This window comes from Capricornis sumatraensis, chromosome 1 (assembly GCF_032405125.1).
Source record: "Capricornis sumatraensis isolate serow.1 chromosome 1, serow.2, whole genome shotgun sequence".
In the NCBI taxonomy this organism is placed as follows: domain Eukaryota; kingdom Metazoa; phylum Chordata; class Mammalia; order Artiodactyla; family Bovidae; genus Capricornis; species Capricornis sumatraensis.
Window position 1 is genome coordinate 148,067,038 of NC_091069.1, and position 18,136 is coordinate 148,085,173.

General features: G+C 38.4%; 1 protein-coding gene across 1 annotated transcript in view; it reads left to right on the forward strand.

Annotated features, from left to right (window-relative positions):
- Positions 1-18,136, forward strand: part of EPHA6 (EPH receptor A6) — a 971,878-nt gene that overhangs the window by 414,335 nt on the left and 539,407 nt on the right. The window contains exon 4 of the mRNA XM_068985421.1: positions 2,888-3,043. Within this exon, the coding sequence (XP_068841522.1) occupies positions 2,888-3,043 (156 nt within the window). The remainder of the gene's footprint in view (positions 1-2,887; positions 3,044-18,136) is intronic.

Consider the following 18,136-nt stretch of genomic DNA (forward strand, 5'->3'; position numbering starts at 1 on the left):
CTTCCGAGGAGTAGTGTCTAGTCAGGTCCAATTTCACTTTTCTGTCTGTGGTTAACCAGTTTTCCTTAAAGCATTTATTGAAGAGACTATTCTTTCCCAATTGAGAATTCTTAGCTTCTTTGTCAAATATTAGTTGTTTATTTTAGAGTTTATTTCTGGGATCTCTATTCTGTTCCAGTGGTCTGTGTACATATTTTTTATACTGACACTACACTGTTTCAATTTGTATAACTCTATAGTATAGTTAACTTCCCTGGTGGCTCAGACAGTAAAGCGTCTGCCTGCAATGTGGGAGACCCAGGTTCAATCCCTGGGTCAGGAAGATCCTCTGGAGAAGCAAATGGCAACCCACCCCAGTACTCTTACCTGGAAAATCCCATGGTTGGAGGAGCCTGGTAGGCTAGAGTCCATGGGGTCGCAAAGAGTCAGACATGACTGAACAACTAAATTTTCCATAGTATAGTTTGAAATCAGGAAACACTATGCCTTTAGCATTGTTTTTCTTAGAATTGTTTTGGCTATTTGGGGTCTTTTGTGGTTCTATGAATTTTAGAATTGTTTTTAATATTTCTGTGAAGAATGCCATTGGAATTTTGATAGGGATTGCATTGAATCTATAGTTGGTTTGGGTAGTATGGACATTTCAGCAAATTATTGCAGTACAGGAATATGTGCTGTCTTTCTATGTGTTTGTGTTGTGTTCAGTTTCTTTTATCAAAATATTGTAATTTTCATTGTAAGGGCTTTCACTTAATTGGGTAAATTCATGCCATTTTACAGTTTTTCAGCTATTGTGAATGAAACATTTATGTGCATGTCATTAGAAAATTGATTATATATATACATACACACACACACACACACACACACACACAGACACATATATATATATATGTAACAAAAATGACAGGGACTTCCATGACAGTCCAGTGGCTAAGACTTTGCCTTCTAGTGCAGAGGTTGTAGGTTCAGTCATAGGTTAGGGAGCTCAGATCCCATATGCCTTGCAACCAAAAATGTAAAACAGAAACAATATTGTAACAAATTCAATAAAGATTTTAAAAATAGTTCACATCAAAAATCTTTTAAAAATGACAAACATGACATTGATATTGCTAATAAATACTGCTTTTAAGTTAATACAAGTAACCAGTAGAATACAAACAAAGGATATAAAAGACAATTGATAACCAAATGACCCATAAAAATATGAAAGATGTGTAATATTAGTGGGATTTAGGAAGCTTCAATTGAAGTAACAAGATTTAATTCCATGTGTTGTCAGAAGGTAAAGGAGTAACTAATATTAATGATAGGATTAGTAAGGGGGAAGATTAGGGTGCTCACTTACATTTTTTTGAGCTTTTGAAATACGTTTAGAAATGTAACATAGAAATAAGTGTTAAATAATACACATACCCTGGCCCGGAACTCCTACTGTTAGGAGCTGAAATGTAAGAATCAACATGGGGATGTTTACTGCAGCATAGTTTATAAAGTCGGAGAAGGCAATGGCACCCCACTCCACTACTCTTGCCTGGAAATCCCATGGATGGAGGAGCCTGGTAGGCTGCAGTCCATGGGGTCGCTACTAGTTGGACACGAGTGAGCGATTTCACTTTCACTTTTCACTTTCATGCATTGGAGAAGGAAATGGCAACCCACTCCAGTGTTCTTGCCTGGAGAATCCCAGGGACGGGGGAGCCTGGTGGGCCGCCGTCTATGGGGTCGCACAGAGTCGGACACGACTGAAGCGACTTAGCAGTAGCAGTAGCAGTAGTTTATAAAGTATTTCTTTCAAATATGACATTGTTGATACAAATACTGCAGATATGTTACAATAAATTATAGCCATTGACATGGAGAAATTTTCATGCTATCGTTGATAATTGATAAAAATAATCTAAAGTTTATTGATATTATCTCAGTATTGAAAAATTCAACAATATGAAATCCTTCTGTTCATACATATGTAAACATACATCTACACAACAGTGTGTTGCCATTTTAGGAAAATAACATTTGAAGAAGAAAGAAGGAATAAAAGGTAGGACTAAGCAAAATTTCTAAATGACATTTAAAGTAAATGTCCATACAAAAAGCATATATGTTATGTTATAACATGTTAGATGCATGTTATATTCAAAAGCATGAATGTTTTGAATATAGAAATAAATACCACAATGAGTGTTTAACCTGAATGTCTATATCTGAATAAATTCTCCTAAAAGAAAACATTAGAAACCACTGAATCAAATAATATTAAACTTTCCTTCTGCAGTATTGACATAATGTTGGGAAACATTCCTATTTTTGGCGGTTTGTTTTTCTTTGGAAATGGAATTTACTCTATAAATAGAGAAAAAGGAAGTGATAGAGAAACAAGGGGTACATAAGAAAATAGTTTAAAATTTCTGAAGATTTAGGTACTGATTTCCCATTTTTAACAGAAACACAAACAAAACCTAAAACTACTGAGTAAAAGATAAATAGAATGCTCATTCCACTTACAAAGTAACCTCATATTAGACATCAGTGAATTAATTATTATTCATTCACTCATTTAAGTTTTTAGGTGTCTATAATAACTATATATTCAAAATATGCTAAGAATTGTGCATATAAGAAGACTAAAGCCCATGTCTAGCTTGTGGCAGTTACAAAAAGTTGAGGTGATAATATGATCAGGTAGTTGTAATATAATATGATTCCCCATTGTATAACTTAATTTTGAATAACTATTTCATTCATTAATATTAGCATGTATTGACTTTTCTGTGTATGTGTGAACTGAATTCCAAAGTGTATAATTTAAAATGTGTTGTACATGTGCAAATAAAATAATTCTAACAGTAATTTTTAAAAATTGTTTTTCCTGTGTTCACAGCTTGCAGACCAGGATTCTATAAAGCATTTGCTGGCAACACAAAATGTTCTAAGTGTCCTCCACACAGTTTAACCTACGTGGAAGCGACTTCTGTCTGTCAGTGTGAAAAGGGTTACTTTCGAGCTGAAAAAGACCCACCTTCCATGGCATGTACCAGTAAGTCTGTCCATTTTGCATTTGAAAATCCTATTTTCAGTCCTTTTGGTCTCTTTATTCTAAATTAAAAAAAAAAAAGTGGATATACAGAATTCTGTGTCATCAATGTTGCTTGTCTTTGATAACAGTTAAGGAAAAGTTTCTCTTTCTTAAAATAATTAATTTTCAGCTGCTTGCAGAGAATGTATGTTTTCCTCAAAAATCACGTTGATTCCTGACATGCAACCACCAGCCTTGTTTTGGAGGCCTGGCAGATTTTCCTTAGGCATAATTTGTCCTTAGGAAATTAAAGAAGCTAAAGGTTTTTTTGAGGATTTATAAGCAAAAGTTGTGTTATTTGCTTTAACTCTTGAACATTTAAAGGTGCATCACTTTAGGGCCATCAAGTTTGCTGTGTTGGGGGAGCTTCAGTATGGAACTTTGAAAGTCACTGTGCTAATGTTATACAGGAAAGTTCAAGTTTTACTTGACATTTGTCTCTAAAGGAAGTTATTTTTGAGTTTGTCCACATTTCACCTCTCACTTTCTCTCCTGTTGTTGATTTGAAACCAATAGAATATTAAATCTAAATGTGAAGGTCATTTTAATGCATGCCCCAAGAATTTTAAATTAGTAATATTCTCCTATTATTAAAGTATCATAAATTATCTGTACATTTTTAAAATAAAAGTGAATATATTGATATTAATGCATTGCTAAGCTATGCAAAAGTAAAATGTCACCTCTTAGTTATAAAAGTCTTGTTAAATACATAAATAAAATATAGTGAAATTTCACCTCCTTGATGAATTGGTGCCACAATGTTGATTATCTTATGTAATTTCACAGGGGCTGAAATGGATTAAAAATACGTAATGCCACATATTCCTCAGAGACAATGGATAAGTTACATTTCTTTTAAATGATGCAGTTTGTAGATTTGTGTGCATTACTACAATCTTATAAAACATAAAATACTTTTATAGAATATACTTACAAATACAACACATTTATTAGTAGATATAATTTTTGCTTTCTGACTATAAACACTGAGTGACTACTTTCTTCAGAAAAATACAGCATGAGAAATTGTTAGCTAGATTATTTTTTCTAGGAACATATTCTAAGCTTATAAGTAGGAAAAGGGAAATTCTCAATATCACTTCTTACCTGATTGTGGAAATAGTTTTGAACAGTAAAATATTTCTACTACTGGTAAATATTTATATGTATGTATGTATATGTAAGTGGTGGTGTTTCAAATGGTTACAGTTCTGCCAGGGAAGTATCTCTAAAAACCTACATCAGAAACTAAGTAGATGCCTAGGTGAGTGATAGAAGGGAATTTTCTCTTTTTATTTTCTTGAAAAAAGAAAGTGTTAGGTGCTCAGTTGTGTCCAACTCTGAGACCCTGTGGAGTGTAATCTGCCAGGTTCCTCTGTCCATGGCACTTGTCAGGCAAGAATACAATCCCTTCTCCAGGGGATCTTCCAGACCCAGGGATCGAATCCATGTCTCCTGCATTGCAGGCATATTCTTTACCATCTGAGCCATTAGGGAAGGTATTGCTGCTGCTGCTAAGTTGCTTCAGTCGTGTCCGACTCCATGTGACCCCATAGACGGCAGCCCACCAGTCTCCCCCATCCCTGGGATTCTCCAGGCAAGAACACTGTAGTGGGTTGCCATTTCCTTCTCCAATGCATGAAAGTGAAAAGTGAAAGTGAATTCACTCAGTCGTGTCCAACCCTCAGCGACCCCATGGACTGCAGCCTTCTAGCACCGCTGTCCATGGGATTTTCCAGGCAAGAGTACTGGAGTGGGGTGCCATTGAAGGCCATAAATAGACGGATTGACAAAGCGAAGGAATACATTGTTTCCCACCAGTATAACCCTTCAGTGAGGGGGCAGAGTGGGGAGTTGGGGAGGCTTAATTCTATGGAGTGAGACTATTAAGGAAATAAATATGGGATACAATAAGATCTACAAACTTCAGTCATTGTTGAATCTAATATGTATATTTACTAGCTTAACATTGTAAGTTTTTTGAATTTTTCTCTCTTTAAAAACTTTTTAAAAATATTTGATGTTATAAATTATGTTTATAATTATGTTAAACTGCTTTAGCTATATTAAGTGGAAGCATACTTTTTGGTCATCATTGGGAAGAGCTTTGACTGGGAACAGCATGTTGTACTGCCATAGGGATTAAAACAGAAACTCAAACAAAGGTGAAAAGTTTTGTCAGCTCTCCCGAATTCGAACCTCAGGAAACTCCCCTATCAAGCATTCTCTCTACTACTTTATTGAATATGTCTTTATCTTAATTTTAGCCCAAACTTACAATGGTGTACTAGTAAATTCACCATCATTTACAGTCAAAGTATCTGAGTGTGAATCTTGGCTTTGGTACTGTAAGAAATATAAACTTGAAGTGGTCCATTTTCAAGACAAAGTAACTAGTTCTGAAGTAGAAAAACTTGGGAACATGACAAAGTTAAGGCCTGGACTCTTTAGATAAGGTTAGGGTTGGGGAGATAGATCAGACTGGATGCTAAAGAGATAGGACTCCACCCATTGTCTGTGCCCTGTCTCTCAGTTCAGTTCAGTTCAGTTCAGTTGCTCAGTCATGTCCGACTCTTTGTGACCCCATGAACCGCCGCACACCAGGCCTCCCTGTCCACCACCAACTCCCAGAGTTCACTCAGACTCGCATCCATCAAGTCAGTGATGCCATCCAGCCATCTCATCCTTTGTCATCCCCTTCTCCTCCAACCCCCAATCCCTCCCAGCATCAGAGTCTTTTCCAATGAGTCAACTCTTCGCTGAGGTGGCCAAAGTACTGGAGTTTCAGCTTTAGCATCATTCCTTCCAAAGAACACCCAGGACTGATCTCCTTTAGAATGGACTGGTTGGATCTCCTTGCAGTCCAAGGGACTCTCAAGAGTCTTCTCCAACACCACAGTTCAAAAGCATCAATTCTTCGGCGCTCAGCTTTTTTCACAGTCCAACTCTCACATCCATACATGACCACTTGAAAAACCGTAGCCTTGACTAGACGGACCTTTGTTGGCAAGGTAATGTCTTTGCTTTTGAATATGCTGTCTAGGTTGGTCATAACTTTCCTTGCAAGGAGTAAGTGTCTTTTAATTTCATGTCTGCAATCACCATCTGCAGTGATTTTGGAGCCCCCAAAAATAAAGGCTGACACTGTTTCCACTGTTTCCCCATCTATTTGCCATGAAGTGATGTGACTGTATGCCATGATCTTTGTTTTCTGAACGTTGAGCTTTAAGCCAACTTTTTCACTCTCTCTCTAAACTTGACTAATGATTTGCAGACTTGACATAGGTCAATGGCACCTGGAGGGTCCCTAAGAAATCAGGATGTTGGGCAAAGGGATACTAGCAAGAAACCCTTTGTTGAAAAATGCTGGTGTAATTTGGGAAGGGAGAAAGAAGGGTCCCCTGTAAGGAAATAATGAAACTTAGGCTAAGTCCGGGTAAATTGTTCACCACAGAGTACACAGCCAATGAGGAACTGGGTAAGAAGAGGGTGGAAACCTGTGAGTTAGGGAATAAATTCCTTGTTGTAATCGCTCTGGGTGTGCCTTCCCACCAGACACCGGATCTTTTAAGACCTTAGTTAAAAACTCTCGCTTTCGCTGTACTTCATGTCTACAAGTCCATCCATTGGTTTTGGGCTGGTGAACATGTTTCTTACAGGTACTTACTAGCTATATAGGTTTGGGCAAATTATTTAACCTTTTAACCTCTGTTGCACCATTCTTAGTGATAACAGTGTGCCGGTGTCCAGCCCTGGTGGATCCAGGGAATTTGAAGCGGGGATGGCGTTGGCAAGGAAAAAACTTATTTATTTATTAATATAAAATTAGATTAGGAAGAAATAGTGTAGTAGGAAAATTAAGTGGAGAAAAGAGGCTGAATAACTTGGTTTATGGGGAAAACAAATAAAACTTCAAGACAAGAAGTTTGCACCATCTACGTTAGGCCACCGGTGCCCACTTGAATATCAAAGGGTGCCCCGCCTTAGGCTCCCTTTCGCGCGGGTCTTAGAAGCCAGGGCAAGTAAGTAGACGTGGTGAGCCTCCCCGCTCCAGATGGGAATTCAGCCAGAAAAGGAGAGGGAGGGAGAGTGAGAAAAAGGAGAGAGAGACACAGGGGGAGCCAGATTCCCAAGAAACTAGGCTGAGAGACTAGTCCAAGAAACTGGTCCATACTTTATCGTTCAGAAGGCCTTTTATACTTTTGATAATGCATGGAGATCAATGGGTAACACAAAGTTATGCGGCATTAGCAGTCCAGACTCTTATCAAAACCAGGCTTTTCTCTCTGCATACCTAGTTGTATACACAAATAAATCTTAGGTGATTTACATCATCTTCCAGCCAAAAGGGCCAATTAACATTTACAGTCCTTTTCTGATAAGGTTTGTCAACCAGAAGACTTATTTGTGTTGTTCTTCCCAAAGTCTGGTGCCACTCTCAGAAGGCACCAAATAAAGTTACATTCTTACTTAGCAAAGATACAGCAATTTATAACAAGTAAAAGGAGTACAGTGATTTATAACAAAAGAAAAGTAATTAACTCAAAAGTCTAGTGTTGCTAACATCAAAACTACTATGTATCTTTTTCCATATACCATTTACATTGATTAACATCCTCCCAGGTGCCTAAAAGATAAAGAATATGGAGGCCTGGTGGCAATCATTGAGTCAACAGTGAAAACCCATCACCAATATGATTTTTAGCTCTTTAGAAAAGGCTCTGTATCTTTAAGATGCTTCAAGCTTTGTGCCTCTCGAGGTTGGGGGCTGTAAGCAATTCACAAGCTGTAAGAGGTCCCGGGGGAGCCTGTTAGGCAAGCTAGAGAGTTATCAGAGGGGGTTTAACTGAAACATCCCTTTCAAATGCAAAAGACTAAAAACCCTGAGTTGACTTTTTCCAGAGTGTGTCAGAAGAGTGGAAAAGCAGAGTACAAAGGCCGGCAGATTTTTGGTTTTGGGGGTACATGCTCAGGAAATACCAGGGGGACACCCTGAGATCTGACTCGCCTTGCCCATCAGATCTCTGCCACATGACCTTGTCACGGGTGGGATTCCTCACGCTGGCTCCCGGCAACAATGCCTACCTCATTCTGTTGTTATTTATAATGATTAAATAAGTTATTACTGGAAAAGTGCTAAGAATAATACCTGGGCTTCCCTGGTGGCTCTGAGGTGAAGAATCCCACTGCCAATGTAGGAGACTTGCCAAAGATTGGAGTTCAGTCCCTATGCCTGGCCCACAGCAGCTGCTACATAATAGTTTGATACAGAAAGCTGTTCTCAATTCATTTTGAAATCATTTTTGGTAAGTTGGTGTTCAAGCTATTAAATACTTTATGTTGGTAATATTATTCTGGGCTCACAACTTCTACCATCTGAATTCCTACAAATTGAAGAAATGTTCTGAATTTATAAGACTTTTACATAAAATATATTAAGCCCTCTAACTCTATGGATATCTGGTGTAAATAAAATATTTTTTTGAATTATGCTCTGGCTAGGTGAGAGACCTTAGCAATTATTATATGAAGAAAAAGCAAAGATCATTAACTCCAAAGCATCATAGTTCCTGTGATTGAAAGATTGTTAGGGAAGAAAAATGAAAAGCCAAGGAAAAAGACAAGCCAAGAGGTCATGGAACAGTTAGATTTGAAAGGACAGACTAACTGCACCAAGATGCAGGACTTTTGAGGCCAACGGTCAAACAAGGGGCTAACCTTTCCATTTTTAACAAACTATAAAAAAATATAGCCAAATTCTAATAGATTTTAGTAGCTGGAAGTGCACTGAACTTATAGATTGTACGTCTCTGAATTAGCTGTTCTTGAAGTAAGTAAATAAGTAAGTGAAGTCACTCAGTCGTGTCTGACTCTTTGTGACCCTGTGGACTGCAGCCCACCAGGCTCCTCAGTCCATGGGATTCTCCAGGCAAGAATACTGGAGTGGGTTGCCATTTCCTACTCCAAGGGATCTTCCCGACCCAGGGATCGAACCCAGGTCTCCCGCATTGGAGGCAGACGCTTTAACCTCTGAGCCACCAGGGAAGCTCACCTCTATTCCAATAATATTATCTGAGAGTCAGAATTTATGTCAGGTAAACAATCACATCATTTTCTGCTGTTTTTGACTTAACATTTGAAACCGTGCTTTCAGAGAATCTTCCAGGCATTTAAGAGGAGGCTTTTTTTTCTTTTAACTTGGTATCATGGGCAGGGAAATTTTCAGTGTTTGAGTTTAAAATACAATGAAGGACCAAAATATTTAAAATGAATAACCAACACATTTGGCTGGTAAATTCCCTAGTGGTGGTGCTTTAGTCACTACGTTGTGTCTGACTCGTGACCCCGTGGACTGTAGCCTGCCAGGCTCCTCTGTCCGTGGGATTCTCCAGGCAAGAATACTGGAGTGGGTTGTCATTTCCTTCTCCAGGGGATCTTTCCAACCCAGGAATCAAACCCAGGTCTCGTGCACTGCAGGCAGATTCTATACCAACTGAGCTATGAAGTGAAGTGAAGTGAAGTGAAGTGAAGTGAAGTTGCTCAGTCGTGTCCAACTCTTTGTGACCCCATGGACTGTAGCCTGCCAGGCTCCTCTGCCCATGGGATTCTCCAGGCAAGAATACTGGTGTGGGTTACCATTTCCTTCTCCAGGGGATCTTCCCGGCCCAGGGATCAAACTCGGGTCTCCCACATTGGAGGCAGATGCTTTAAGGGAAGCCCAAATTCCCTAGTAGGGAAAGAATTCCTAGGTAGGTGTTGCCTGTAATCGTATGAATGACAGGATTTTAAGGACCTGAAGAGATCTTTCCCTACTTCTTAGCACTATCTTCAAAACAACAGCAACCCTTAAGTTTCTGGTATAACACAGCATGTGCTTTCACCCTTAAGAGTTTTGTAATTTCTTTGGATTTTTGCTATAGAGATGGGTATCTTTTATCTATTTTTAAAATTTTAATTGGAAGATAATGCTTTACAATGTTGTTGATTTCTGCCATCCGTCAGTTCAGTTCAGTCGCTCAGTTGAGTCTGACTCTTTGTGACCCCGTGAATCGCAGCATGCCAGGCCTCCCTGTCCATCACCAATTCCTAGAGTCCATCCAAACCCATGTGCATTGTGTCAGTGATGCCATCCAGCCATCTTATCCTCTGTTGTCCCCTTCTCCTCCTGCCCCCAATCCCTCCCAGCATCAGGGTCTTTTCCAATGAGTCAGCCCTTTGCATGAGGTGGCCAGAGTACTACAGTTTCAGCTTTAGCATCATTCCTTCCAAAGAACACCCAGGACTGGTCTCCTTTAGGATGCATTGGTTGGATCTCCTTGCAGTCCAAGGGACTCGCAAAAGTCTTCTCCAGCACCGCAGTTCAAAAGCATCAGTTCTTTAATGCTCAGCTTTCTTCACAGTCCAACTCTCATATCCATACATGACTACTGGAAAAACCATAGCCTTGACTAAACGGACCTTAGTTGGCAAAGTAAAATCTCTGCTTTTTAATGCGCTATCTAGGTTGGTCATAACTTTCCTTCCAGGGAGTAAGTGTCTTTTAATTTCATGGCTGCAATCACCATCTGCAGTGATTTCGGAGCCCCCAAAATAAATTCTGACATTGTTTCCACTGTTTCCCATCTATTTCCCATGAAGTGATGGGACCAGATGCCATGATCTTCGTTTTCTGAATGTTGAGCTTTAAGCCAACTTTTTCACTCTCCTCTTTCACTTTCATCAAGAGGCTTTTTAGTTCCTCTTCACTTTCTGACACAAGGGTGGTGTCATCTGCATATCTGAGGTTACTGATATTTTCCTGGCAATCTTGATTCTGGCTTGTGTTTCTTCCAGTCCAGAATTTCTCATGATGTACTCTGCATATAAGTTAAATAAGCAGGGTGACAATATACAGCCTTCATGTACTCCTCTTCCTATTTGGAACCAGTCTGTTGTTCCATGTCCAGTTCTAACTGTTGCTTCCTGACCTGCATACAGGTTTCTCAAAAGGCAGGTCAGGTGGTTTGATATTCCATCTCTTTCAGAATTTTCCACAGTTTATTGTGATCCACACAGTCAAAGGCTTTGGCATAGTTAATAAAATTGACTTTGGCAAAGTCAATAGTTGTTTTTCTGAAACTCTCCCTTGGTTTTTTGATGATCCAGCGGATGTTGGCAATTTGATCTCTGGTTCCTCTGCCTTTTCTAAAACCAGCTTGAACATCTGGAAGTTCACATGTTGCTGAAGCCTGGCTTGGAGAATTTTGAGCATTACTTTACTAGTGTGTGAGATGAGTGCAGTTGTGCAGTAGTTTGAGCATTCTTTGGCATTGCCTCTCTTTGGGATTGGAATGAAAACTGACCTTTTCCAGTCCTATGGCCACTGCTGAGTTTTCCAAATTTGCAAAAAAGCAAAATGGCTGTCTAAGGAGCCCTTACAAATGGCTGTGAAAAGAAGAGAAGCAAAAGGCAAAGTAGAAAAGGAAAGATATTCCCATTTCAATGCAAAGTTCCTAAGAATAGCAACAAAATACAAGAAAACCTTCCTCCATGATCAATACAAAGAAATAGAGGAAAACAATAGTATAGGAAAGACTAGAGAAAAATTAGAGATATCAGGGGAACGTTTCATGCAAAGATGGGCTCGATAAAGGACAGAAATGGTATGGACCTAACAGAAGCAGAAGATATTAAGAAGAGGTGGCAAGAATACACAGAAGAACTGTACAAAAAAGAGCTTCACGACCGAGATAATCATGATGGTGTGATCACTCACCTAGAGCCAGACATCCTGGAATGTGAAGTCAAGTGGGCCTTAGGAAGCATCACTAGGAACAAAGCTAGTGGAGGTGATGGAATTTCAGATGAGCTATTTCAAATCCTGAAAGATTTCTGCCATACAGCAAAGCAAATCAGCCATAAGTGTGTGTGTGTGTGTGTGTGTGTGTGTGTGTGTGTGTCTGTATACACCCTCTCTCCCTAGCCTCCCTCTCATCTACCCCCATCCCACCCCTTAGGTCATCACGGAGCACCTGGCTGGACATCCTGTATTCTACAGCTGCTTCCCACTAGCTGTCTGTTTACTCCTGGTGGTGTGTATATGTCAGTGATACTCTTCTAATTTGTCCCACCGTCTCCTTCCCCGGCTGTGTCCACAGGCCCATCCTCTATGTCTGCATCTCTGTCCCTGCCCTGTAAATAGGTATCTTTTTACATTCCATTATCCTGAGACATACATATGATACAGTTACATAAATATTTTCATTTTTAGAGCAATTCTAGATTAAGAACAGAATTAAGAGAAAGTATGGAGATTTCCCATATACCTCTCTCCCCACACCCAGACAAGCGTAGCTTTCCTCAGTATCAATATCATTCACCAGAATGGTACATTTTTTATATTTTTTGTACCTATATTAGCATATCATCATCACCCAAAGTCCATAGTTTACCCCGGGGTTCACTGTTGGTGTTGTACATTCTTTGGTTTTGAGAAATGTATAATAACATTATCAATCATTATAGTATCATCCACAGGATTTTCACTGCCCTAAAATCTTTGGGGCACATATTCATCTTTTACTCCCACCAAACTATGGCAACCACTTATTTTTGTATTATATCTCTTAAGTGTGTGTGTGTGTGTGTGTGTGTGTGTGTGTGTATGTTATATAATTAGAATGATACAGTAGAAGATTTCAGATTGGCTTCTTTCACTTAGTAACATACAGTTAAGATTCTTCTGTGTTTTTTCATGGCTGTATAACACATATGTTTTAAGTGCTGAATAATATTCTATTGTCTAGATATACCACAGTTTATTTATCCATTTACCTACTAAAGGACAGCCTGATTATTTCCCACTTTCAGCAGTTATGGATAAAGTGTTATAAACATTCATGTGTAGGTCTTTTTATGGACATACACTTTCAACACCTTTGAGTAGATACCTAGGAGTGCAATTGCTGAATCATATGGTAAGTATATGTTTAATTTTGTAAGAAACCACCAAACTGTACTATTTTACATCCCCATGGTAAATGAGTATTCCTGTTGCTCCACTTCCTCATCAGCATTCATTGTTGTCAGTGTTCTGGATTTTGGCTATCTCTGATGGTTATGTCGTGGCACCTCATTGTTGTTTAGACTTGCATTTTCTTGATAATGTGATGTGAAACATCTTTTCATATACTTATTTGCCATCAGTATTTCTTCTTTGTAAGGTATACACATAAAGATTTTTAGGTGCTTTGGATGGCTACATATAAAACAACAAAGATGTCTCATAATCAAAACTAATTCCTCAAATATTGATTATAGTGAATGATCTAATCCTTACGCCTATTGAGTTGGGCTATTATTGTTAATTTCCTCTTTGCCATTTTGTTTCCACTAACCATCCTTAACCTATAAATATACTCAAACTTCTGTCATTAAAAAATATTCCCAGCCCAATAATTTTTCTCCCAAAGCAAGTACTTGGAAAAGCAGTTTTCATTGGCTACAGTTACTTCTTAACACACTTTTAATTTACTTTTTACTCTACTGCATTCAGAATTTTGCTCTTCAGCCTACTGTAATCACTTCAAGTAAACTGTATAAGAAGAATTGACCAATCATCTAACTTGCCATATTGTGTTAGAAACATTTTGTCTTATTATTCATGACGTTTAACTCTGTTAGTCTCTTCCTTTTTCTTGAAACTATTTGTTCTCTTTTATTCTAAGACTCTGCAATCTCCCCTTCACCCTCTTAATTTTCTGAACCTCGTATGTATTGGCATGGATGGTTTCTCTTCTGTTGCTCACCTGTTCAGTTCAGTTCAGTCACTCAGTCATGTCTGACTCTGTGACCCCATGAACTGCAGCATGCCAGGCCACCCTGTCCATCACCAACTCCTGGAGTATACCCGAACTCATGTCCATTGAGTCGGTGATGCCATCAAACCATCTCATCCTCTGTTCTCCCCTTCTCCTCCTGCCCTCAATCTTTCCCAGCTTCAGGATCTTTTAAAATGCGTCAAATCTTCTCATCAAGTGGCCAAAATATTGGAGTTTCAGCTTCAATATCAGTCCTTCCAAAAAACACCCAGGACTGATCTCCTTTAGGATGAACTGGTTGGATCTCCTCACATTCCAAGGGACTCTCAGGAGTCTTCTCCAACACCACAGTTCAAAAGCATCAATTCTTCGGTGCTCAGCTTTCTTTATAGTGCAACTCTCACATCCATATACGACTACTGGAAAAACCATAGCCTTGCTTAAATGGGCCCTTGTTGGCAAAGTAATGTCTCAGCTTTTGAATATACTATCTTAGTCTTCTGAATGTTGAGCTTTAAGCCAACTTTTTCACTCTCCTCTTTCACTTTCATCAAGAGGCTTTTTAATCCCTCTTCACTTTCTGCCATAAGGGTGGTGTCATCTGCATATCTGAGGTTATTGATATTTCTCCCGGCAATCTTGATTCCAGCTTGTGCTTCCTCCAGCCCAGTGTTTCTCATGATGTACTCTGCATATAAGTTAAATAAGCAGGGTGACAATATACAGCCTTGATGAACTCCATTCCCAATTTGGAACAAGTCTGTTGTTGCATGTCCAGTTCTAACTATTGCTTCCTGACCTGCATACAGATTTCTCAAGAGGCAGGTCAGATGGTCTGGTATTCCCATTTCTTTCAGGATTTTCCACAGTTTATTGTGATCCACACTCTCAAAGGCTTTGGCATAGTCAATAAAGCAAAAGTAGATGTTTTTCTGAACTGTCTTGCTTTTTTGATGATCCAGTGGATGCTGGGAATTGCCAACATCACCTGTTAAATGTTAATTTTTCTCATACTCCTTTCTTAGCTTTCTGTTCTTATCACATGTTCTCAATTTCATGGCTTCAAATAGCACCTATAAAGAGATGATGCCTATAGTTTTATCCATATCCCAGTCTTCTCTCCTAAGGTCCAAAGTCACCTCACCATCTCAATTTGGGATCTGACAACCTGTGTGTGCCAGAGATACCTGCCTACATCTCCATTCTTGTATCATGCCATACTCTCCGTGGTTGTTAAACTCATGGACTTCCATGATGCTGCCCTGTTCTCATCGTTAATGCTAAAAGTTTTCTCTACTTGAAATTCTCTTTCTTTAGGTCCTCTATCATGGTTTTCTTATTGCCAGGCTCAAATGTCAATCAGATAAGTATTTTCTGACTGCCTGTTCAAAAATAGAATCCCTCCCAGTTACTCTTATTTATATAATATATTTTATTTTTTATGCCTATGTCACTCTTAGAAAATATCTGATTTATTTGTTCACTCACTTCCTTGTTTATTTTCATTCTACCTATAGTGGATTGCAAGTGGATCATGAATGTTTTTTCTTTACTTTATCTCCAGCACTAATAATAATACCAGGCTAGTACTGGGCACAAAATAAATGTTTGAAGAACAAATCAACTAATAATTTTAGCTCATCTTTGAAAGTCACATTTATTGCTTCATACCTCAGCTTGATCATTCACCTCAGCTTGTTTCTTTATCATGGTGTATCCTCATCTACCCATGCTTCCAAGCAAGGGACTCATAACCCTGTCCCTACCCTTGATGTATCTCAGTAGTCACAAAGCTTGTCAGTTTTACTGTTTAGTATTTCTCCTGTCCATTCCTTCATACCAACTCCTAGTCCTTCCTTTTTTGGTAAGACCACCAACTCTCCCTTGGGCTAATGGAATACTATTTTGGCAAGTCTCCTTCCTTTGGTCTTCAATCCCTCTGAATATTCTAAACTATTAGAAAATATTATTTTTAAATAAAAACAAGATCTTGATTATTTTATTCTTTCCTATGCCTAAAATCTTTCAAAGCCCAGCACCTTTTTGCCAGAATTATAAGATTCAATCCAAGGGCATCCAAAGTTCAGCCTTGGCCTGTTTTTCCATCTCTAATTATAACTATACTGCTACTGCTAAGTCGCTTCAGTCGTGTCCGGCTCTGTGCAACCCCATAGACGGTAGACCACCAGGCTCCCCTGTCCCTGGGATTCTCCAGGCAAGAACACTGGAGTGGGTTGCCATTTCCTTCTCCAATGCATGAAAGTGAAAAGTGAAAGGGTAGTTGCTCAGTTGTGTCCAACTCTTAGCGACCCCATGGAATGCAGCCCACCAGGCTCCTCTGTCCATGGGATTTTCCAGGCAAGAGTACTGGAGTGGGGTGCCATTGCCTGGGATCTCTCAAATCGTTCTGATATCCAATGATAACTTCTAAGTTTGGATATTCTTGATCTTTAAAACATTCATTGCATACCTTTTACATGAACTGCAAAGTATGTAGAAGAAATTAGGAATAATAAATTTGAAATGAAATTCTGAAATGTTTTCTCTGTTATCTTAATCTACTTCATAGATACTTAATTTTGCAGGTGATTCATTAATATATGTTCTATGCTTTAAAGGATGAGTCATGGAGAACACTCCATAATATCACATATTGATCAATTAGGGCTGCCTCTTAGATCAGTTTGAAGCACAAGAGACCATGCTGCTTGCCAAGAAGTCTGTTATCAAAATAACTAACTATAAGGCTTTTCTAGGATAGAAGGAGAAAATGCTCACTAAGGTTCAAGAAACAAAAGACTGTAAAAGTTACTAAGAAAGTACTTGTCAAGCTAGAAGGACAGAGAACAAGAAAAGACAGAGAAATAAAGAGAGGATCTAATATATGGGTGCATAGACAAATGTAATTCCACAATCATAGCATTTTCACTTTGATGTTTCTCATGTGTTTAAATCAATAGGAAGATTTTACTTTAATTACTGAACAGGTGTTACAGAGTAACATATTCAACAAACATTTGTGCTGCCTACTTAAAGATGTTCAAAATGTAAAATGTAAGTCATATATACAGGTACTTCTCATGTACATCATTAAGGATTTAACTTTTCTTGGAAATGTCATGTCTTTTTTATCACTGTATTTGATATACACTGGCAATGACTGGAGTGAAAGTATAAAAGTTGAATTTATTTTTGCTCTAAGATTAACATTGTAAAACATGGCTTCTTTATTTCTGGGATAATTGGCCACTTAAGAAAGTCATTATTTTCTCAACCTTATTTTGAGTAGAATAAATATTATGTTTAGATGCAGCAGGAAAGATGTTCTTCCACATTTCAGCTGCCCTTCTCAGGTCCCCTATGCTCCAGATAGCCCTGTTCTGTTTGATGTCTTTTCTTTTTTATCCAATCTCTTCGAATTTTTCTCTCTCTTCCTCCTCCTTCTCCCTCTCCCTCCCTCTCTTTTTCTCCTAAGGTTCTTTTGTATGGAAAAAACACTTTAGTACCTTGCTTTTCCATCTCACTGTTGAAAAACAAAAGCCACAACTGATTGCTTAGGTGGCTGATTGCAAACACAATTGTTGCAGCCATGATTTTCCAGAAGCCAGAAAGGGGACGTTGCAAAGATGTATTTATTACCTCTAGCAGGGTGCACTATATTCTAGATTTGTTCTCATTGTAAAAAATAACTAAATATTTACTTTGTGTATTGCAATGGTATATTTTTAAAATTAAAATGATCCTTATATTCCAGAATAGACACCTATATGTAATGAATCTGTTTCCCTAGTACAGATCACTGATATAAGATGTTGCTTGAGCTTTATGAAGTTTCCTAAACATAAATATTTTAGTTTTTATTTCAGGCAAGATTATTTTACCAAATTACCTGGGGGAGTTTCCTTCATAGGAAGAGATATTAAGTGGTTATTCTGCTGATGCTGAAGAATTGAGTTACCACTTGCTGCCAGATCTTCCAGAACAGATCTATTCTTGGCATCAACAAGTGGAACTCAGAGAAGATTGTCCCATTTAATATCATTTACTTGTACACAACAGACAAGTGACCACAAATCATCCATAATTGGAAATAAAACACTCATAATTACACTGCAATGTTGTGATTTTTGAGAAAGGTTTATTAATTTGCTTTAATCTATTTATTTATTATTTAGCTTTACTCTCCCATAATATGACATCAGTTGGACTCATCATATTTCTCTTTTTTTGTATTTCTAATGAGTGTTTAATT